The 22,713-nt window shown below is 33.1% G+C and overlaps 4 protein-coding genes across 11 annotated transcripts; 2 read left to right on the top strand and 2 right to left on the bottom strand.

Moving 5' to 3' along the window:
- The first annotated feature begins 5,324 nt into the window (after positions 1-5,324).
- Positions 5,325-6,382, top strand: LOC106770698 (putative fasciclin-like arabinogalactan protein 20). Its single transcript, XM_014656494.2, has one exon. It carries the CDS (start codon positions 5,325-5,327, stop codon positions 6,318-6,320), a length of 996 nt encoding a protein of 331 aa, XP_014511980.1. The 3' UTR covers positions 6,321-6,382.
- Positions 6,383-7,115: 733 nt separating this feature from the next.
- Positions 7,116-8,293, bottom strand: LOC106770697 (putative fasciclin-like arabinogalactan protein 20). Its single transcript, XM_014656493.2, has one exon. The coding sequence runs from the start codon at positions 8,239-8,241 to the stop codon at positions 7,258-7,260; it is 984 nt and encodes a 327-aa protein (XP_014511979.1). The 5' UTR covers positions 8,242-8,293; the 3' UTR covers positions 7,116-7,257.
- A 755-nt stretch (positions 8,294-9,048) lies between these two features.
- Positions 9,049-13,468, bottom strand: LOC106769736. Its single transcript, XM_014655472.2, has 9 exons — positions 13,030-13,468; positions 12,567-12,748; positions 11,506-11,684; positions 10,881-11,165; positions 10,748-10,806; positions 10,611-10,647; positions 10,431-10,502; positions 9,976-10,297; positions 9,049-9,619 (listed from the first exon to the last, which is right to left on the bottom strand). The coding sequence occupies exons 1-9, from the start codon at positions 13,139-13,141 to the stop codon at positions 9,230-9,232; spliced, it is 1,638 nt and encodes a 545-aa protein (XP_014510958.1). The 5' UTR covers positions 13,142-13,468; the 3' UTR covers positions 9,049-9,229.
- A 3,685-nt stretch (positions 13,469-17,153) lies between these two features.
- Positions 17,154-22,470, top strand: LOC106772382 (nuclear intron maturase 3, mitochondrial). 8 transcript variants are annotated; one of them, XM_022785718.1, is made up of 3 exons: positions 17,154-20,768; positions 20,855-20,912; positions 22,085-22,470. In XM_022785718.1, the coding sequence occupies exon 1, from the start codon at positions 17,344-17,346 to the stop codon at positions 19,645-19,647; it is 2,304 nt and encodes a 767-aa protein (XP_022641439.1). In that variant the 5' UTR covers positions 17,154-17,343; the 3' UTR covers positions 19,648-20,768; positions 20,855-20,912; positions 22,085-22,470. The 8 variants fall into 8 exon arrangements, with proteins under 8 accessions (XP_022641439.1, XP_022641438.1, XP_014514250.1 ...); XM_022785717.1 differs by having other exon boundaries at positions 21,432-22,470; XM_014658764.2 differs by having other exon boundaries at positions 21,421-22,470.
- The last annotated feature ends 243 nt before the right edge of the window (positions 22,471-22,713 follow it).

Below are 22,713 nucleotides of genomic sequence, written 5' to 3'. Positions count from 1 at the left end.
TATTTCACTCAACATTATTTTCGATCAAATTAATTACTGATTTAATCGTATATTTAGAATTTTTTTAATGGAATTATATTTAATTTATAAATCTCATTATTTTAGATGACATGTTTTTAAAAATAAAAAAACAAAAAAATTGTGTGTGAAATTTTATGGACGGCGTTTAATGCATGGTTGGACCCTTCGCTTTCACTCTCTACGTTTCGTAGGAATGAGTTATTTCTTTCACTTTCAGCATAATCAAACAAGCAATTAACCATTTTTTCTTCATCATCTGTTACAATCTTTTATTACACTTTGGTGAAGTAAAAGATTTCTTCATGCAACCACACATTATATTATATACTCTCTTTTTTCTTGTAATTTTATCCCTTCTTTAACATTTTTATACTAATAACAAATTGCTTATTACTTTGTTTGTATAAATCGATGTATACATTTTTCAAAATATTCTAAAAGAAAATTCTTTTGATTATTTTATTATTATGATTTATTTTATGTCGTTATTTTAGATGATATTTAACTGAAATTGCATCAACTGTCATTATATATTTATGTTCGAGAGTTTTATAGACATGACGATGCTATGAGGAAATTTTACCTAACAATTATTTTATCATTTGTATTATCTCATTGCAACTTTTAACAGCCACGTACAATTCTTAAATGGTGTAAATACATGATCTTTCGTTGATGTAAAATTGTAAAAGTTTAAAAAAATGTTTGTTATCATTATATTAAAAAATAATTATCAAATAATTCAAATTAAATAGACAACTGTGAGTTGTCATGTTTTAAAATACAAAATAAAATTAATATACATATGTCAACCATGCACTCTAATAAAGTTGTTCAACTTATTTTTGTTGAGTCCGTTAAACAGTATTTAATGACTTTGATAATAAAATTTTCCCAATAGTATAATATAGTTAAAAACATAAAACGAGCCCTATAATTGTCCCATATTTATTTTTAGAAACTATTAAGAATCATTGTTTACGTAAGCTTTTGTTCATGTATAACAATTTTCACATCAATTTCTCCAATAATAAATTTGAAACTCAATTATGTATATTCACACAAAGACAAAAACTGAATAGATTAGTTGCAAAACGAAAAGAAATCAGACACTTGTTGACACCTACGACGCAGGAAATTAATTTCCTTTTTGACTTGAGACATTTTCCATTTGCATATGCTGTTCAATATATCATTTTCCTCTACCACCAACTCCATCGAGTAAAAATATAAATAACTTTTTCTTATTAATTATGCTCATGTGCTTTATGCTAAATGCCAGTATATAAATGAAATTTTAAGACTGTCACATTAGAATGTGTGAAAATGTTATCATTTCTAATTTTTAGTTAAACTTTCCCTCGATGCAGCTATAAATGTTTTGGTTCCTTTCCCTTAAAAAAAACCATCTTACGTAGTTGAAACAAAATTCAAGTATGAGTCCAAAAATAAAAATGAGAAAATAAAATAGTATATAACAGTGAGAGACTCATTCATTTATTTACTTAAAATTTTTTATAAGAAATAATGTCAATTCTTTATATAATTAAACTTAGATTTTATGGTGTTTGTGTTTCTTTGACGAACTTCCTCTTCGTCCGTTAACAATGTATTAAGTCTGACACTGAATAACATAATTACAAATGTTTTGGTTCCTTTCCCTTAAAAGAAAACCCTCTTGAGAAAAGACCATTGCATGCAAATCAATAAACAAAATTTGGTAGTTGAAATAAAGTAACAGTTAACAGTTGGGAATCCAAGTGTGAGTTAAGTTTTGTAGTATATAAAAGTGAAAGACTCATTAATTCTTATGTGGTTGATCTTAAAATTCATTAATGTTTATATCTCTCCGATGAATCTTCTCATTCGATAGACACAACAGTCAGAGTAAACGGTTTGTCTTGATGATCCAACATTGATATGAATGACGGTACGTACTCGTGGTTTTGAGATTAGAAATTGATTCAGTATTAACAATATTAAATCTGAAATTGAAGAAGATCATAATTATAATTATGATTGGAACATAATTAAGCATTAGGTTAACCCACGGCAATTATGATGTTTGACTGGTTAGGTTGAGAAAGTCTAAGGTATGGAGTTTATTGATATGCATAATGTCAATGTATGCCATTTAATACATGAAGCCTTTATATTTTTAATAGTGAAGGTGCTTGTTCTTCTTCCTGCTCCATTATAATGATGGAGGGGCTATGCAAATCTCCTGCGTACGAAAATCAGATTCCAATTATTGTGTAGGTGAACGACCAAAACTAATTTAGGAGTTTATAAGTGCACGGAAGAATATCAAAGATGGTGCTTCATGCAACTTATTTTGACTTATTTAGAAACTTTTTAGTCAAAACACGAAAAGCCAACATGGCCAGAAACTATACGTGTTTGTTTAATCAATTATTGTCAAGTCATAAGTTAGTAGATTTGTTGATTAGGTTTGTAGATTCAAACTTTTGTGTCGCCATCATTGAAGGAAAAAGGAAACTAAAAATGCCTTATTAATTTAGAGCTATTCTCTTGAAAGTTTAAATCATTCATCAACTGCAACAAACTAACAAGACATATGTCGATATTTGGATATAATTATGAATATCATGCTTCTTATTTCTTGTTACTCGGACACTGACCTTTTACCTTATCATGATTCCTAGTAAATCAAACTATATATGTTCCAGTACAACAAAACAACACTGAGACACTGTTTTATGTAAGCTCTTTTCTCCCTGCACTCCCATAATTTCTAATTACATCCCGCAATTTATAAAATCACCATTTTATCTTTTATAAAGGTGACTTCTGTATCACTTGTTTTGAAATTCTTTTAGAATGAATTTTCGGATGTGGAACAGGATTTCTGGAAAAAAGTTCTATGAAATGCACTGTAGAACAAGTTTTATAAAATAAATTATCTAAAACCAATCATTTAAAATAGATAAAATGAGTTTCTGGAAACAAACTTTTCAGAATATATTAAATTGTTTCAAACTTTAGGAAGGGACAATACATATAAATAATCTATTTTGGGTCAAGTTTTTACACATTTACTTTTAGTACTACTCTAATAAAAATATGAGTAATAATATTATGACACACTTTTACACTCATTTAACACGTAATACAAAGGTAGAATGGTCTAAAAAGTATAAAGTTTTACAGTTTTTCAAGAAAGAAAAGAGTAAAAAGTAAATAAGGATAATATCAAATGAATGTAAACAAATTTAGGTGTGTCAAAGAACCATTTTTCTAAAAATATTACTGATGAAAATATCTTATGTATATATAAACTTACCATAATATCTTGTTTTATTTTATGTAAAACTTTGTTTATATACAAAGTAAGATTTTCAGAATACGATTTCAAAATAATTTTTTTAAAACATGTAATAATATATATTCTAAAATTATTTTTTTTCAGCTTTCCACCAAACCTATTGTTTTACTTTTCCCTTTTTCTTCTTCCACTCAAGGAGTGCAACGACAATGGAGAATGGAGGTGTTTTTCTTCTAACCTAGAATCATTTGAAATTCTTTTTGACATCAATTGCTTGTCACACGGAAAATGATCCTGAAAAATGGAAAAAAACTGAGAACAGAAATTAGAAGATAGCAGATAGAGCAAATAACAGATTCATGTGCAGAATATATTGAAATTTAATTTTGAATTTTGGACATTTTGTCAATTTCATCAAAACACGTGAACATTTTAACTAAAAACTGGAAAACCTTATCTACGAAAAAATGGAAAAAAAAGTACCCACATTACTTAAATGTAAATTGTTTTAAGAAAATCATAATATATATTTTTTAAACTAATTTGTAGTGAATAGTAAAAAGTATCTAATTATATTTTGAAATTATTTTTATATACTAATTACAAATAAGTTAAAGTTATATTTTGAATGTTTTATATCATATATGATGTTACCTGACTGTGGAGAATGTTTCCGGTAAACTCCATTCCAAGAATATTGTGTTTAATATCACAACTTTTATGTTACTTTTATATTATATAATTTAGTTTCAAACATTAACAACTTCAAATATATTTATATTCTATTATGCTTTCATCAATTAAAGAAAACTTAATTTAGTGTTGAGCAACACTTTCACCTTTCAATCGAAATATATTTTTAGATACGAAAATATATTTTTAATCACTTTTTAAGCTGTTGATTTATTATTGTCTATTTCAAATATATATATATATATATATATGATCAAAAAATTATTAAAAAATTATTAAAAAAAATTGTTACCATGTCATAATTTTTTTCAGATAATCATTTACAAAACTATTTTATCAACCACATCCAAAACATATTTTCAAAATCTTATTATGACTTTATAAGAATGAAATAGCTATTACAACTCACAAATAAACATATTTAATGAAATTGTGTTTCTTAGACGTAAGTAATTAACAACTTTAATTACTACAATTTTCTTTTCTTTATGCAATCCACAAGGATGTAAATGTTACATTGTATTACAAAATAGGTTGTTCGAAAACACATTTTAAAAATCATAATTATTATGACATACAAACGAAAACCCAAAATAATAGTAAATATATTTATCAGAGCTAATATTTTAACATATAAATCAGGTACAACAACAATTACAATCATATAACAATCCTACAACAGACCTTAAATTAATAGTCGACATTTAAATCAAACAATTACATATTTACACCTCCCTCATTTACTTCGATTCTATTTTCAAAATAAATTCAACATTATTCATAAATTACTTAAGTTTTTAACATGTTTCGGTAATTACTAAAACTAACAGTCTTATATACTTATACAAATAGACTTTATTTTAATTAGCAACATTAATATTAATTCAATATTCATATATTTAATTTAACTTGCCTAAAAAACTAAAATTTTAAATATCTAACACATAAAATTATTGTTATTAATAAATGCCACTAATTATTATTCTACTAAGTGGGCACTTTTATTATAAACAAATTTCTATTAAATAATCAATTTAATGTTTAACAAATTCTTTTCTAGATAGTAAATAATATAAAAGATATATATGGTCCGTAGTTACATATAATAGAAAAGATTTCTTTTTAATACATTTTATGATATAATAATTTTTTTTTATGTTATCAAACTTTTCATCGTAATATCATATTTATATATTATATATTATTACACAATTAAATTTATATATCTAAATATTATTTATTTAAATATTGTAATAATTAAAAAAAAAGGCGGGCGTCAGACTTTTTAAAATATTGCGCGGCAACGCCACGTTTATGCTTCATAATGGAGTCCTCGCTCGCGCTTCTCTTCTTCATCGCCTGCTTCGTCTTATTCTCTCTCTGCCATGCACTACCGCGCGAAGTTGTATTTGACGCCGCCGATGTTCTCTTGGATTCAGGGTTCGTGTCTATGGCTCTAACACTAGAAGTCGTTGCCGAAAGGCTTCTAGAGCAGTCTCCTTCTGCCACCGTCTTCGCTCCCTCCGATTCCGCGTTCAAGAAATCTGGCCAGCCGTCCCTTGACCTCCTCCGCTTCCACCTCGCGCCGCTCCCGCTCACCCCGTCCAGTCTCCNCCTCCTAAGCGCCGGCGCAAGGATCCCGACAATGCTNNCCGGCCAGTCTCTCACCGTCACAACCTCTCCATCCGATCGCGCAAGCTCCATTAACAACATAAAACTCACGCCATCGCCAATCTACGACGATGGTTTTCTTTTAGTCTACGGCATTNACAGGTTCTTNGATCCTAACTTTCAATTTAACGGTCAAGATCCTAGTTCTGGTTCGAACTCCTCCTGTTCTGCCAAGAACCGCAGCGCTGGTGCTTCCGATTCCTTTATCGGAGCCATCCAAACCCTAAAAAGTGGTGGATACTCCGCTGTGGCTTCGTTTCTTGGAATGCAGCTGTCCGGTGTCGCGGAAATCACCGTGTTCGCTCCGGCGGACGATTCGGTGATGAACCGCATAGGCGATTTCGACCAGTATCCTTCGTTCTTTCGCCGGCACGTCGTACCGTGCCGGTTTCTGTGGAACGATCTCGTGAATTTCGGCGACGGATTTCTGTTGCCGACGTTCTTGGATGGATTCAGCATCAACATCACCCGATCTGACGGTATTTTGATTCTTAACGGAGTTCCGGTGTTCTTTCCTGATCTGTTCTTTAACGACAGGGTCGTGGTTCACGGTGTTAGCGATATTCTGGTGGCACAAGGAAACGCGTTTCCTGATAATGCGCTTGTTCTCGATTATGATAAAAACCTATTTGATCCTTCTGAATTTTAAGACCGTGTAAATTTAGCCACTGCTACCTTTCACTTCCGTGATCGATAGTGTAAAAACCCAGATGCCCTCGTTTTGCATACACGTGTGATGTTGAAAAGGGGATTTTTTTTTTCTATTTTTTTAAATAAAAATTCTTTCAAGTTCTATTTTAAATATCCGATTCTTTAAAGATTTTTGTTTTTATTTAATTTACACTTTCAACGTTCAAGATAACACCAGTTACTTACGGTTACCTAATATTTAATTAATTTATATGCATGCATGGCATTCTTTGTAATGTAGAAATAATGAAAAATATAAATTTTTTAAGTATTAGAATAGTAAATAACTACATTGTACTCTGATTTTAAAATACACAAAAAAAGTGCAGAAAAAAAAAATAATAATTAAATGTCAAATACATAGAAAAAGACAAAAATAATATATTATTTCGAGTTCAATTTTGGTTATTCTTGTATCCAAAAAACTCACTAACATGTTTTAATTTGAAGATGATGATGGAGTATTTATTTTATGGAAGTTGTGCTTTATTTTCTAAATATTTTCGTAATTGAGAGATAATGAACCTTCAATTTTGAAAGTTCTGTATGAATAATTTCCTTTTCTGTCCGTGTGAAAAATTACTTATTTTTTATAATTTAAAATAATTTCTCCAAGAAAGTTATAAATTTATGAATAAAAAAGTTCTCTGTTGTTCTTCTAACAAACAAAATAAAAAAGTCCTCTATATTTTCTTCTAAAACTAATTGCAGGTTTATTAAAGAAGAATTTTTGATGTGAGATATTCAGTGTAGAAGTCAAATAGAAGAAATGAAAGCATGATGATGACGACATATCTAAGTGAATTTCTTCATCACACATGCAAAACAAAAAAGTAGTAGTCTTTGCAATAACAACCACTACGCTAAAAGTGACGGTCGCGAAATTTTACACATCCTCAAAATTCAAAAGGGTCAAACAGGTTTTTCTCCTTTTCTTGAAAGGCATTGCCTTGTGCCACCAGAATATCGCTAACACCGTGAACCACGACCCTGTCGTTAAAGAATATATCAGGAAAGAACACCGGAACTCCGTTAAGAATCAAAACGCCGCCGTCAGATCTGGTGATGTTGATGTTGAATCCATCCAAGAACGTCGGCAACAGAAATCCGTCGCCGAAATTCACGAGATCGTTCCACAGAAACCGGCAAGGTACGACGTGCCGGCGAAAGAACGAAGGATACTGGTTGAAATCGCCTATGCGGTTCATCACCGAATCGTCCGCCGGAGCGAACACAGTGATTCCGCTTTGCTCCGCGACACCGGACAGCTGCATTCCAAGAAACGAAGCCACAGCGGAGTATCCACCACTTTTTAGGGTTTGGATGGCTCCGTCAAAGGAATCGGAAGCACCAGCGCTGCGGTTCTTGGCAGAACAGGAGGAGTTCGAACCAGAACTAGGATCTTGACCGTTAAATTGAAAGTTAGGATCAAAGAACCTGTTAATGCCGTAGACTAAAAGAAAACCATCGTCGTAGATTGGCGATGGCGTGAGTTTTATGTTGTTAATGGAGCTTGCGCGATCGGATGGAGAGGTTGTGACGGTGAGAGACTGGCCGGGAAGCATTGTCGGGATCCTTGCGCCGGCGCTTAGGAGGNGGAGACTGGACGGGGTGAGCGGGAGCGGCGCGAGGTGGAAGCGGAGGAGGTCAAGGGACGGCTGGCCAGATTTCTTGAACGCGGAATCGGAGGGAGCGAAGACGGTGGCAGAAGGAGACTGCTCTAGAAGCCTTTCGGCAACGACTTCTAGTGTTAGGGCCATAGACACGAATCCTGAATCCAAGAGTACATCGGCGGCGTCAAATACGGCTTCGCGCGGTAGTGCATGGCAGAGAGGGGATAAGACTGTGATGAAGAAGAGGAGCGCGAGCGAGGACGCCATTGATGAACCTCGAGATTTGGCGGGATTTTGGAACTTTCTACTATTGAACCCTACGAAGAAGTAGTTACAGAAACACACCATCCAGTACCTTATATGTAAGTTAATTATTAACCTATGAAAATAAAATGCTTTTTATATTATTCTTCTCTGGTTACTTTTGATTACTTTTTACTTGGTTATTTAGTAAGTTAATATGGTTTGTTTATTAGTTAAATAATTTAAATCTAATTTGGGTTAGTGAATTTAACAGTTTAATTTATTAGATTATTTAATTATAAGTTTTTATAAAAAAAAATACATTTTTTTAATTTTAATTTAAATAAATTTCATTTTAAAATGATGTTAAATTTTAATGAAAGAAAACAAAAAATATTATACAATAATGTAATCCAAGCACAGATAAATTTTTAATATTAATAATTTTTATATAACTTATTCATTTATAATATTAAAATCTTGAATATAATTTCAATATTTCCAAAATATATATATATATATATATATATATATATTCAAAGGCCTACACCATGAAAGTGATATGATACCACATTATAGGAAAAGGTAAAATAGTACTAAAATTATTATAGAGAAATTTGGAACAATTTTTCAACAGCTAATTAGAATTAATATATATATTTGAAATTTTATAAAAATCCTCATCTACAATCTTTCGAGAGCTTTAATTGTACAACTAGAGATTGATTCTTCCTTTAGAAAAAAGTTTGATCGATAATACTGAGAATTTAAAATGGTTGAAATTAGTAATGTGGTTCTAGCTTTGTTTGCATGTCACGATGAATCTAAAGCTAAAAACAAAAATGAAATTTCTTTCTTTATATGGACAAAATGTTGTAGTAGACTGGCTTTGCTTTGGCTTTTCTTTTCAAGCTCAGATGCAGCTTCGCAGCACCTTTGTTTCATCCCGATACATAGTAAGGAACTCTAAAACAAAAAACTCTACTTTATCAACTGACTTTTATTTTACAATCTATACATCAGTATTTGCATTTGTCAAGGGTAAATTTGTGGCGGTTTCTGCCAAGGATGACTTCTCAAACACTTCCCCTCTTCGGGGGCGGTTTGCATAGAGTATCCAAAGAACAAGGCAGAGCAGAACACCAACTGAAACGAGGCCAAGTCCTACATTGATAATCTTGAGGTAGTGGTTTAATGGAGGACAGTAGCTTGAAGTAATTTTTGTGAATGCATCTCTCACAAAATTGCAATTCTGAAGGCTAAGTAAAGGTGGAGTGTAATGTTCTAACGCATAGCTTTCATTCACTGCAGCCACTATCTGCAAGTAAATCTCTGGTGTAACCCTGCCAACTGTAGTGCAAATGCCAGATTCAGATACCTCACATTCAAAGTTCTTCCAAACCTGAAAAATTTTAATCAACGAACTAAATTATACTACTTGCAGAAATCGATAATAGAACACGATGTAAAAAAATTATAACTATTGAGATACTACTTTTCATCAGATTTCCTATGGGGCCATGGAAAATAATTAAAATAGTCACAAGTTATGTAAAATGCTTTCATTTGGCATTAAACAAATTATATGACACGCACATGGAGTTCATAGCACTCAAATTTTTTACCACTTCAGCGTTCTACTGAGAATCCAAAGCTTAAAAGAACTAACATTTCTCTCAATAGAAACACACTTGAATTTTTGACCGGAGGGCAGTGAAATAAAGCTTCTAAAAGCCACCAAGTGATGAAGAAAATTACCATTGAGGCATTGGCGGAAGAAACTTCCTGATCTGTACATTGACGCTCTTGAAGCTGAGAGTCAAAAGGGTAGCATAAAGATGGCATTACAGGCCCAGACTGATTGTAGTAGCCAGGACTTCCTTGTGTTATATTTAGGTTTGCAGAATTATAGATGAACTCATTGACAACATTTGCAATGTTGGTGACCACTTGCTTACTTTGGAAGAGTGTTTGGTTTGTGGTACTCTGATCAACACACGGAAGGACATTACTAAGAGCAGATTCGGTGTGTGGATTTGCCACCCATTCTCCCATAGCCATGCAGGTATCAGAAATTGCGCTATAAAAGAAACAGCTTCTTCATATCAGGTTTGGTTGTTAATGTTAGCTTTTGAACATACAGAAATTCCATAACATAAAGATAATTGGTTGTTAATAATTTAAACTAAGATATATTAGATATAATGACTTACTTATTAAGGATCATGAATACTCCACAAAGAATGAATGTGGTAGCAACCAGTAACCATCCAGTGATAACAAATCTGCAAAATATTTTAAGAATTCAGACAAGAACAACATAACAAGGACTAATGTATATGAGGCATGATAAACAAACGTAACACCAATAGACATAGACAAACATAACTTACATGAGGATTGCGTGCTGATATCCAAGGACAGAAAGGACTGCAAAAAAATAAAAATAAGAGTCAGCTATAACCAAGAGCTTGGGAACATAAATATAAAATTAGCTCAATTTCTTCATAACTTTATGATCAAGAAATACCTAGCCCAACAAGAGCCAACAAGAGCATCACAGCTGCTACAACATACAAAGCTAGACGCCTGCAAAATGTACACGGTTTTAGTATCATTCATGGATGGGGTATAACTCTAGAATTAGTTTTATGATTACATACACATCATTGAATACTCTTCGAATTTTTACTGAATTTTCATTTGTCTTCTCAGAAAGTGTGTCTGCTGCAGTATTTAGATCCACATTCAGCTTGTCAATACCATCCATGACATCAGATGGAAGAACAATCCTAGTGACATTGATAGTTTTTGCAAGGGAGAGATACTCTGTGACATTTCTTAGAGTTTGCACTGTATAATCTGACTGATTGACAAAATAATGAAGGGTGTCCAAGGCTTGACCATGAAATTTATCCTGCCCAACAGAAAGGAGGATACATCCAGTCCTGTGTAATTAAAAGAACAGGGTATGTATGTTAGTATCCACACTTGAATTTGTGATGAATAAAACCTAGAGCTGGCAGTATATAGAAATTTTACATGTATTGAGCAAAAAGATATTATCACTAAATTATCATCATCATTTGGTATTTTTTCACTGAAAAGTGAAAACCAAAATAAAACATCATAGCACGTAATTTTGAATTATTGATTATCAATTATGCAAATAGCTTACTACTTTTTTTTTCCGTATCTATGATAAATGGGGAAGAACAAGGACAATTTTGAGGAAATACAGCATCCCACGAAGAAATTAACAAAGGGAGCTTGGAAATAGAGACTTACGCAGCAGCAAAAGTGAATGATATAAGAAGTATAAGACAAATCCTTTGTGAATGATTTGATCCTTTGCCCTTTATGGTAATTGCCCATCCACAACATAGATGAATCACAAGCGCCAAGCCAAACGAGATAAACCACAGGGCAGCAAGGATAAAACCAGCTGCACCAGTGAATCCAACAGACTGCAGTGAAATCAGAAGAATAGATTACTAAAAGATAGAACAAACCGTGTAACTGAACAATAGGCTCCAAACATCAAATTTGACAAAAAAAAAACAAAGGAAACAAAAATGAAAACTAAAGCCCTAGATATAAACTAGTTAAGGAATAGATGTACATCTTCAGCTGTTAACTATACAGTGGTGGCAATGGTCATCATGACTTCAATGTGCAAAGAACTATCACAGTGGTATGTAGGGGTGTAATTGTAGTAAATAATTGAGTTAGTTCAATCAGTCAGTGGTGATATGTTAGTTAGACAGTGAGCAGTTAACTATCTATTTTAATTGTATGCTATATACATTGCAACGCTGTACACGTGATATACAGAAGTGAGAAATAAAATTTTCTGTTCAGCATCTCTTCTTCTTTCTCTTTTCTCTTCTTCCTTCTGTTTTTGGGCGTGTTCTAAAAACAGTAAGAGTCTATTTGAACAAACAACCTATTATGTGATCATTTAATGATCTCTTACTAAATGAGATAGCCATAAATTTCACAAGTATAACGACAAAACTTATTTGATTAAGTTAAAAAAACTTACAGGAGTCATAAATCCAAATAAGCTTCATAAAAACTCTACAAAACTCTCCCCAGGACTACTGTTAAAGAAAACATTACTTTTGCGTATCTACATTTCCTAATGACAATGACATTCAATATAGAAAGACATGTAAACAACCAAACAGATGGAAAGTGGAGAACAATAGGATTCTAGGATGTTCGATGAGAATTGTTAGGCAACATGCAAGAACTCCACTTCTCAACATGGAATTGGCTTTGATCATAAAACAAATCATCCATCCATTTTAAAACACGATGATCAGGGAAGGAAAAACGGCACTTACAGCCCAATAATGCTGATCTGCAATATCCCAACCACCTCGATAGCGTTGGAATCCTCGCAGAATGTCAGGTCTATTGGTCCTGTTTGCCGCCAGAATAAGAACATCCACACCTTTAGGCCCTGGTGCTGGAGCTACCTGAGTGAATTCACTCTTCCATTGACCCAAATTCTCTTCTCCCTCCCCTGAAAAATTGATACAGACAAAAAAAATTAACCAAATCACACGTGCAAGCAAAGCAAAAGCTGATGAAATTAACCAAAACCCCCAATAATCTAAAATGCAAACATTCTAAGGCATCCCAACTTTCCATTTCCCCGATCCTCGCAGACAAAAATTAGGAAATCCAGCATGAAGCAAAAGCTGACACCAATTTTTGATCTTTCATTCCAAGTCTCAATCTTTCCACGATCCACACCCAACCCATTACCGTATTCAGAAGCGAGAACGAAGGAGAAAACCGAACCTATGATAAACTTGACGCGATGCCGAATCGACCCAGTCGGAGAAAAAGCTGAAACCGAGCTGAGAAACAGTGACACGAGGAACAGGAACCCAATGAAGGGAAAAAACTTCATTTTGTTATCTAAAATGACTTCAGAACTCACACTCAACAACTCACGCCGCCATTTTTTATTTCAGAGAAGAACCAAGCAAAAAAATTCCGGCGTCGAAACAAGTAGTGAACACAAATCACAACCTTCATGGGGGAAGGTCAGAATCTCTTAACCCAGGCGCTGAGATTACATCGAATCAAAGAACGGTGCTTGGATTGGGAGATTGAGTGCAAGACAGAGAAAAGAAAATGTGATGATGAGAAAAGGGGCAGAGAGTCACATGGGAATGGTGTGGTGTGTACACACAGATGAATGAATTCTACTACTGACGTTAGTGAGAAAAACAGAAAACGCGGGTGCGCATTTTATCGTTTTATCTACCGTAAATCATGCTTACTTCCATGTAATCCGCGTAAAAGCACTTTATCCTAACTTTTTAAAAAAATTTCCCAAAATAACTAAATTTTAAAAACTAGGGTTGCAACTATAATTTAATCACAAATTTTATAGAATATTAAAATAGTAATAATAATATTCATTCGTGGATGCAGAAAATCCCTTTTTTTTCACTGGCATGTAAAAACAAAAAAGCAATTAATCGAGTTTCCTAAAATAAAAGGAGTGGATTTCCTTAACCGACACTAACTAAAGTCACTTGTTTCGGTGCTGGTGGCGCGCACTGGACACTGATTGGTCTGTTTGACGCGGTCACACTTTTCATTTTAATTTATGTCCCTTTCGTAATGTCATTAAATAAAAGTTGTTAGTTTTTTCTTAGAGGTAATAAACATAGGTAGTTGATCTAGGTTTCGTTTAATTTAGGTATTGAAGTGGAAATAACAGAAGAGTGCAACATGTGCCAGAATGTTGCTGTCAATCTGCCACCAAATGCTTGTAGATCAAACCAATTGTTTCTCATTCATTGTTATTTTTAGCTATATTATTTGCATTAATTATTCTTACTATTAGTATTTAATCAAACAATATTAATATGATTAGGGAAGCTAGGTTAAGATTTGGTGAGAAAAGAATGAGATTAGTTGAAGGGTGGGTCCCAGTTACTTTCGGCTTGGTTTTGCGTGCGAGTGAGTGAGTGGAAGCACGTGACCAAAGCAAAGGGCATGTGGGACCGTTATGCTTTTTCACATGGGATTCGGTGGGCCCATACCCACACTAATTGGGCTTTAATTTAAGACTCTTGCAAGAAGAAGAAAGGTATCATAAACATATCCAATATAAATAATCTTTCTCCTTATGCTTCATGAATGGTACAACCTTCTATTTCAGTTTATTTTATCAGACTGATGTTTTTTTTTTTAATATTAATAAAATAATATGATTTAAATAATGATTTCTTCCCTCCATTCGTTTATTTTTTTTTTCTTAGAAATTGATAGTTTCAATCTCTTATTAATTTTTAGTGACTACTTTTGGCCTCAAAAAATAGGTTACAGGTGATTATATTTTTAATTGTTAAAAGCGTAATCATTTTATTAAAAGAAATAATGCTAACTTTTTTAGAGATTTTAGATTTGGAGAGATTAAAAATTGATTTTTTGTTATTACATATACTTTTTGAAAAAAAATATCTCGCTTGAAATCATGACTTCTACTTTTTCAAATACAATATTAAATGAGAGTGTTGATTGAAATGAAGAATTTGATTTTAAAAGACTACAATAGTCTTCGTTGAAATCATAACTTCTAATTATTTTTGTCTCCGGCTGTACTTTAAAAAAGAAGTCTCTACGTATATTTTTTTTTATCATGAAATCACGGTGTTAATTTTAAAATAAAATAAATTAAAATTGTGTTTAAATATATATTTTTAAAAATTTAAATATTAAAGTAAAGAAACTGTATTTTAATTAGTGACTGCAGCTTTAAGGCTTGAATTAAAACAACTTTTTTAACTATTATCACTAATTCCATTATTACATAACTAATAACATGTTGTAAAAACTATATATATATAATGAGTGAATGTCACAACATCACATAAATAAGTTAATGAAAATTGAAATACACTAAACATAATATTATTATTATCCTCACGATTCAATTTTCACAAAAAATCAAATATCTATCACAAAATGACTTTTGATTTTGTTTTTGAAAAATTCATGTACTAAATAAACTTAGATATTATACACCTGTCATAACTCTCTCAAGAGTTATAACTATAAATTTAAGTATGAAATAAAATTCACTTTAAACTTGATCGATGTAAATTTTTTATATATGTGAGATTTAATCTTTTTTTATACGAAGATACAAATTTATGTATTAAAAAAATATGCTAATTCATAAAATTAAATTATTATCTCTTTACTCTTAAGAATAAAAGTGATATAAATTTAAATATAAATAATAAAAATTATATTAAATAAAATTAAAATTATTAAATGTTAATAAAAATTTACAATGATGATAATATTGTTATAATTATAACTTATTGTTATTATTTATATTAATTTTATTATTATTTATATGAAATGTAAAATAATAATCGATTATTTAAATATATATAGTAACAATAATGAAATCAATTCTTTTTCTTTCATTTTTCTTCATCGTACTTAAATTATATTTTGGTCAAATTTTTAATGTGAACATTCCATCCTTCATATTTTTGTACATTTTGTGAAGATTAATCTTTTATTCATCTCTCCAAATTTGTTCCTGTGTATCTTTCCAAATCATGTGAAAAAACGTCCTTCATCCATGCAAACTTACATTTGTTGACACAGTTGATTCGCGGAAACAAACACTATTTTAGTGAGCGGAGTATTGTGAAGAAACTCTCATATTTCAAATAAAACATTGTTTAAGAATTCTCTATTCTTATCCAACGCCTCAGAGCCAACTTCATTTAGCTCGCCCAATGGAGGATGACTAATCTAAAAACATAGACTCTTTTGAACGAAAATTCTCTCTTATGCTCAACAGTATTAAGGTGTCATTTAGTGAGACTACATGATTTAAAATTTGATATCTTTGTACCATATTAACTTATAAGATTTGAGTTCAACTGTATAAAAGATTGATACCAGACTTTATTCAAAATTTTAAGACAAGAAATTAATGAGTCTTCACTCTTAATATGATATTTTACTTTCTCAATTTTATTCAACGTGAAACTTAAACTCATATTTAGATTTTCAATACTAATATACATCGTAAATCAATTTACTCACTCAAATTATGCAGTTTAACTTAATAAAATAACACAAATAATCATTCCATAAAACAATGTTCATTATCTCAACTATTTATCACAATATCATCATCACACAAATTTGAATGTATAATTTTTTTCTAGTTTCCCTTGTATGATAATAACTTTCATCATAGTCAAGGTTTTGTAACTCAAGAAACACAATTACTCATAACAAAATATCTAAAATAAATATTTAAACAAAACAAAAAATTCAAAGTCAACAAATTCAAAGAATCACTTATCTCAATTGATCTCATTAAAATTAATCACTAAAACCATACAAAACTAAAAAATGAATAATTTTAGAATAAATAGAAACTTACTCTTACTTAAAAATTTAATTAGGTAAAAATGTCTCCTAACTCTTGAACTATATGTGATAAGATTTTAAAATAAATAAACAGTGGAAAAAACTTTTAAAGAAAAGTAGAGGAAAAATTATTAGAAAGAGAAAATAAAAATAAAGAATGAGACTAACTTTATTAAATTTAAATAAAAGTAAAAATAAAAGATTAATTTAAAAACACATTTGTTATTTAAAATAATATCTGAAAAACAATGTTGATATGTTTGTATATTGTTATATTTATTTTAAAATTAAATTAAGCCTGATATATTATATAAGGACAATGATACCTTGATATTATAATTTTTTTACTCTTTTGATACCACTTCTCATTACTTTTTTTTAATATAGAAATATAAAAGTTAACTTTTTGCTAAGATTATTTTACTTTTATAAAGATTGTGAAATGATAATCATATCGTTTTAAAAAATATTTTTCATAGCAATTTTTTTCAAGTTGTATGTACAGTGTCATCTCATTTTCCTATTACGTTATTGTCCCTTTATCAAAGCAAAATTTCTGAGAAAGAAACAATAAAGGAGTCATTTGATACTCCTCTCTGTATAAATGGGAATAACAAAAAGAAAAAGGAGTGATATTTGTAATTCTTACTCAGAGAAAGAAAATTTGGTCTGTGTTTCTGTCTTCGGTCTTCCATGGTGGCACTGTTGCGCATAAGAAGGACCATCATCACCTGCAATAATGCGCATGGGTTTCTGTTATCTCCTCAGTCTTCTCCAAAATCCAAACTTTTCTCAGCATTGCCGCTCCAACTCCAATCCTTAGAGTGGGAACCTCTCACCAAATCCCAACTCAAGACCCTCGTTCTCAACCAGTACGCCCATGGAAGCTTCACCAACCTCATCAAAAACGTCGTCGCTTCACCCCTCGTACTCTTCACCGCATGCCAAAATCTTGCAGCCGCTCCCTTACGACCGGCCTCGCTCCAGGGCCGCTTCAGCATCGAGACCACGTCCCGGGAGCTCCGCGAAAACCGTTTCAACGTGGAAGCATGTTGCGTCACACTAACGCCCTCCAGTAAAACTGCTTCTTCTTTGCCTTTGGTTTTGCCCAATTTGAAGCTCAAAGTTGTGGTTGAGGCCATTCGGATGGTGTTGGAAATCGTGTACGACGAACGCTTCGTCACATTTTGCTACGGTGGCCGCGTCGGAATGGGACGACACACTGCCATAAGGTACTTGAAAAACTCCGTCGAGAACCCTAGTTGGTGGTTCACCGTGAGGTTCAAGCCTCACGGGTTTGAACATTTCCATGTGGAGAAGCTGTGTTCTGTTATTGAACGCAAAGTGAATGATGTCGTTTTCATTGATTTGATAAAGAGGTTGTTTCAATGCAAGGCTTTGGTGATTGAATTGGGTGGGGATTGGCTGGGAAGGGGGCTTCCTCAGGAATGTGGNNTGTGTTCTATTTTGATGAATGTTTACTTTGATGGCTTTGATAAAGAGATTCAAGAGATGCGNCTGCGGGAGAATCGAGAGAATCGGGAATTGGATCCNAAGATGATTGGTTCAGGTTTGGATTCTGATGTGTTTTACAAGCCTGTGAAGGTGTATGCGGTGAGGTACTTGGATGAGATACTTGTTGCCACATCAGGGTCGAAGATGTTGGCCATGGAGTTGAGGACGGCAGTNGTCAAGAGTTTGGAACTTGGTTTGGGTTTACGTGTTGATAAGGTGAATACTGCAATTCATAGCGCTGGGTCGGAGAAGATTGTGTTTCTTGGGATGGAGTTGCAAGCTGTTAGGCCTTCAGTTTTACGCCCACCTATGTCAGAGAAAGCAATCAGAGCACGAAAGAAGTACCTCAGGCAGAAAGAAGTTAGGGCTCTTGAATTGAGAAATGCCAGGGCTAGGAATCGAAGGAATTTGGGTTTAAAGATATTTAGTCATGTTTATAAAAAGATCAAGCAGAGTGATGGATTTAAATTTGATTTTAGTATTGAAAGCGAGGTCCGAGATATTTTTAGATCTTGGGCTGATGAAGTAGTTCAGGAGTTCTTGGGGAACATAGACGAGTGTCAAGAATGGCATCGAAATCTATCTGCTGGTGATTTTCTTAAGTTGAGACACATCAGAAATCAATTGCCACCTGAACTTGTTGATGCTTACGATAAGTTTCAGGAGCAGGTTGATAAACATTTGAATCCTACAAAAGCTAGGAAGGCGATNGAGGAAGAGGAAAGAAGAGTAAAGGAAGAAGAAGAACAAAGTTATTCCAAAGGAACAGTTGAGGATTTGACAAGCCTCTGTATGAAAGTTGAGGCACCAGANATACTCATAAGAAAGGCTGTGAAGTTGGTTGGGTTTACAAATCATATGGGTCGACCAAGGCCAATTGAATTTCTGGTTGCACTTGAGGATACTGATATTATCAAGTGGTATGCTGGCATAGCAAGAAGGTGGCTCGATTATTTCTGCTGCTGCCACAACTTCAAGATGGTCAAAACTGTTGTATCTTATCATTTGAGGTTCTCTTGTATCTTGACTTTAGCAGAGAAGCATGAATCCACCAAGCGTGAAGTGATAAAACATTTTAGCAAAGATTTGAAGGTCTATGATATGAATGNAAATTATGAAGTGCATTTTCCAACAGAAAGAGAGGTTAAGATGATGGGAGATAGAAATCTTTCTGATCCAAAACCAGTCGATGGGGCTTTATCTTTGGCTGTAGTAAGGTTGGCATCCGATGAGCCTCCATCACAATGCATTGCCCATTTCTGTGACAAGACAACCACAATCTTATATCGGGTCTATTTGCTGCACAACAGATTGAATGTGAACTCATCAGAGANAGAAAAANGGGTGNAAGGGATGGGTGTAATTCATGAAAGCCTAAACCGTAAGTGCCTCCCTCTCTGCACCGATCATGTAAATGATTTGTACATGGGGAGAATCACACTTCAAGATATTGACTTTCCTTATTGTGTGGATGTGGACTGACTTTTGCTGCTAATATATATTTACTTCAGTTAGAATCAATGATGAGTCCTTTATACCTTCATCAATTTAAAAAGTTTTGGCATGTTTGCAGTTTGTCCTTCGGTTATTTTGATTCAATATGTTTACCTCCTTATGTGATTCAATTTGCAAGCAGTTCTTGTGGTGGTGAATTGGTTTCAGCATGTGTTTGGAGGAGATAGAGTCTCTCATAGGTTTGCAGCCGGATTGGTGGGGGAAATTGTGGATTGGATTGGTGGAAGGAACTGTGTTGATGGTTAGTGTAACTGTAGGTGTGATGACTGGTGTAGTTGACGTTGGATTTGTGGGGCAAAACTGTTGTAGGCGAGTTGTGTTTATCTTGTAGGAGTTTTCCTGACGAGAACTGTGTTTGTAGTGATAAAATTTTCAAACAGACATTGATTTTTGTGTCCACCAAACATCATGTAGAGTTTCTCAATGTCTTGTTTCGCCAAGAGGGTACTGAGCTGTCTGTGTGTTACGGCGACATGGATCAGGATGCTCTTAAAATCCATGTATCCAGGTTTAGGTCTAGGAAGACCATGTTGATTGTCACCGACATTGCGGCTCATGGCGTTGACATTCCATTGCTTGATAATGTTATCAATTGGGACTTCCCCCAAGCCTAAAATATTTGTCCATCGAGTTGGAAGGGCTGGTCGGACTGGTACTGCATATTCTTTTGTGACTCTTGATGATATGGCCTACCTCTTGGATCTTCATTTGTTTCTTTCAAAACCCATCAAACCTGCTCCCACTAAGAGGAGCTCTTGCAGGATATGGATGGTGTAATGTCTAGATATGACCAGGCAATGGCAAATAGAGAAACCATTTATTGTCGTTTGCCACAAAAAGTCATTGACCTTTTTTCAGACAGTCAGGGAAGTTACTGATACTTCTGCAGAACTGGAATTGTTGCAAAGGACCTGTAAAAATGCTTTTCGTTTATATTCAAAAACAAAACCCTTACCTGCCAAGGAGTCCATCAAAAGAGTAAAGGATTTGCCTCGTGAAGGGCTGCATCCAATGGTCATGAAGGTGTTGGAAACGGGGGAGTTAATAGCACTTGCATTTTCTGAGCATTTGAAGAAGTTTAGGCGAGTGTAAGATTATGTCATGCAGGAATCCTTTCTACTCGTATTCTTTCTGTAGATTCTACAGTTACATTGCTTTAATCACTCAATTTCAGGCCAAAACAAACCATTTTGGAATCTGAAGGAGAAGCTGCTAAATCAAAGCATCAACAGGTGAATTTATTCTTTAAATACATCATCCACATTATGTCAAGTGTAGAATTCCATTTTATGGTCCAATTCCATAATTTCATTGTTTGATTTGGTATGTAGAGTAAAATTGTTGTTGTTCCCCCTCTTCCAGGGATTAAAATCAATGCTTCTCTTGTACGACGTAACATTTTCCATTTCAATATAATTAATGTCATAGCCATTAGTTCAGCATTTATCTTTTGAAGTAAATTTCCCAATCTCCTGTCACATTCTTATTGTTTTACTTTCTATGCCCGTTTCCAAGCACGTTCTTATTTATTTTTTAGATTTGGGTATTTGTATTCATGACTGGGTTTTCATTTATATATATTGAATGTCATTGTCAGTGTTTCATTTATGCTCTGTTATATATCATATTAAAGTTTATGCTCCTTGCGACCAAAATAGCCCCCTTGAAATTAGTTATGATCTCTATATTGTTATCTTTGTACTTTTCCTATACATCGAACGTGATGCTCAATAATTGCAGGGCCCTTCCAGTGGGGCGATGTGATGAAAAGGAAAAGAGCCATTCATGAGAATATTATAAATTTGGTCCACGAAGAACAGCAATCTAAGGATAATAAGGAAAAGATATGTGGCTACTGCTGAAATTTGGATTTGGACAAATCAACCTTCAGTAGAAGGCTGCATGAGTTCTCTCATTTCCAGGATTAAGAATTTTCTGGGCATTTGCATGTAAAATACCCATATATTTGTTGTCTTCTTGAGAAATTGGTATTATTGAAGTTTACTTGACTCTACGAAATATATACGAATCAAAACATTGTTTATGTTATAGTCTTTGTTTTGATGTTTAATCAGAATAAGGATCAAGCTTAGTAAGCATGTAGGTCTTGCTATACTATATTGAGATTACATTGAAAAGCGTATTCATAGCCATAAATTGAATTTACCTTATTGTTTTATATCTCAGTCAAAGCTACAAACTTGTCAACTGTTCCTATATAACATTTAAAACTCCTGATCTCACTTTTGAATCTGTCGCATTTCTGTGTCATGTTTCTCAACCTTCTAGTAGATAGTTGTGTTGTAACTATTGGTTGGTAATGTCAAAGATAATGTATTCTTGTAGGATATTTTTGTTTAATGTAAAAACTAAACGTGAAACTTTATGAATTCTTGTTATACAGGATCTTACCAAAGAGGTCGTAGGAATTTTAAAGGCAGCATTCAATGCCCAATGCTCATGTGCGTCCAGAAATCAAAGATATGGATCAAATTCGAAAGGAAAGGCAGAAAAAGGCCAACAGGACTTCTTATATCAAAAGCAAGTCGAGAAAGGGTAAAAAGTTTGGTAAAAATGGTAAAAGAAAAGGCAAATAGAGTGTCTGAAGCTCCTATATATTTAGTTAGTAAAGGAAAGGTGGCTTCTCATTAAAGAAAGTTTATATTTTGGAGGGGTTTCTTGTTGTATTCTTTTCTTGGTTCGCCATCAAAAGCTTGTTTGTTCTAATTCAAAGTTTTGATTCTTAACACTTGTTTCTGTACATGAATCACACCTGTTCACTTCCTTTTATCTTTTGAAGTTTTCCTTTTGTGCTTTTGGTGTTTTGTTGTAGTTAGGGATAACGATTGAGCGGGTACAGGTACCCGTACTGCTCCTGACTCACTATTTATCTGTATAAATGGGAATAACAAAAAAAAAAAGTGATATTTTATAAATTAGTTTTTGATAAAAGTGTTTGCACAAGTTTTCTTTCTCAGTTGAAATGTTTTTAGAAGAAAAAAGAACTCTTGTTTCTTTCCATTCGTTACTTTT

Source organism: Vigna radiata, chromosome 8 (genome assembly GCF_000741045.1).
Source record: "Vigna radiata var. radiata cultivar VC1973A chromosome 8, Vradiata_ver6, whole genome shotgun sequence".
Lineage (NCBI taxonomy): Eukaryota > Viridiplantae > Streptophyta > Magnoliopsida > Fabales > Fabaceae > Vigna > Vigna radiata.
Note: the sequence above shows the minus strand (reverse complement) of the source record. Positions and strands in the feature narration are given on the sequence as shown.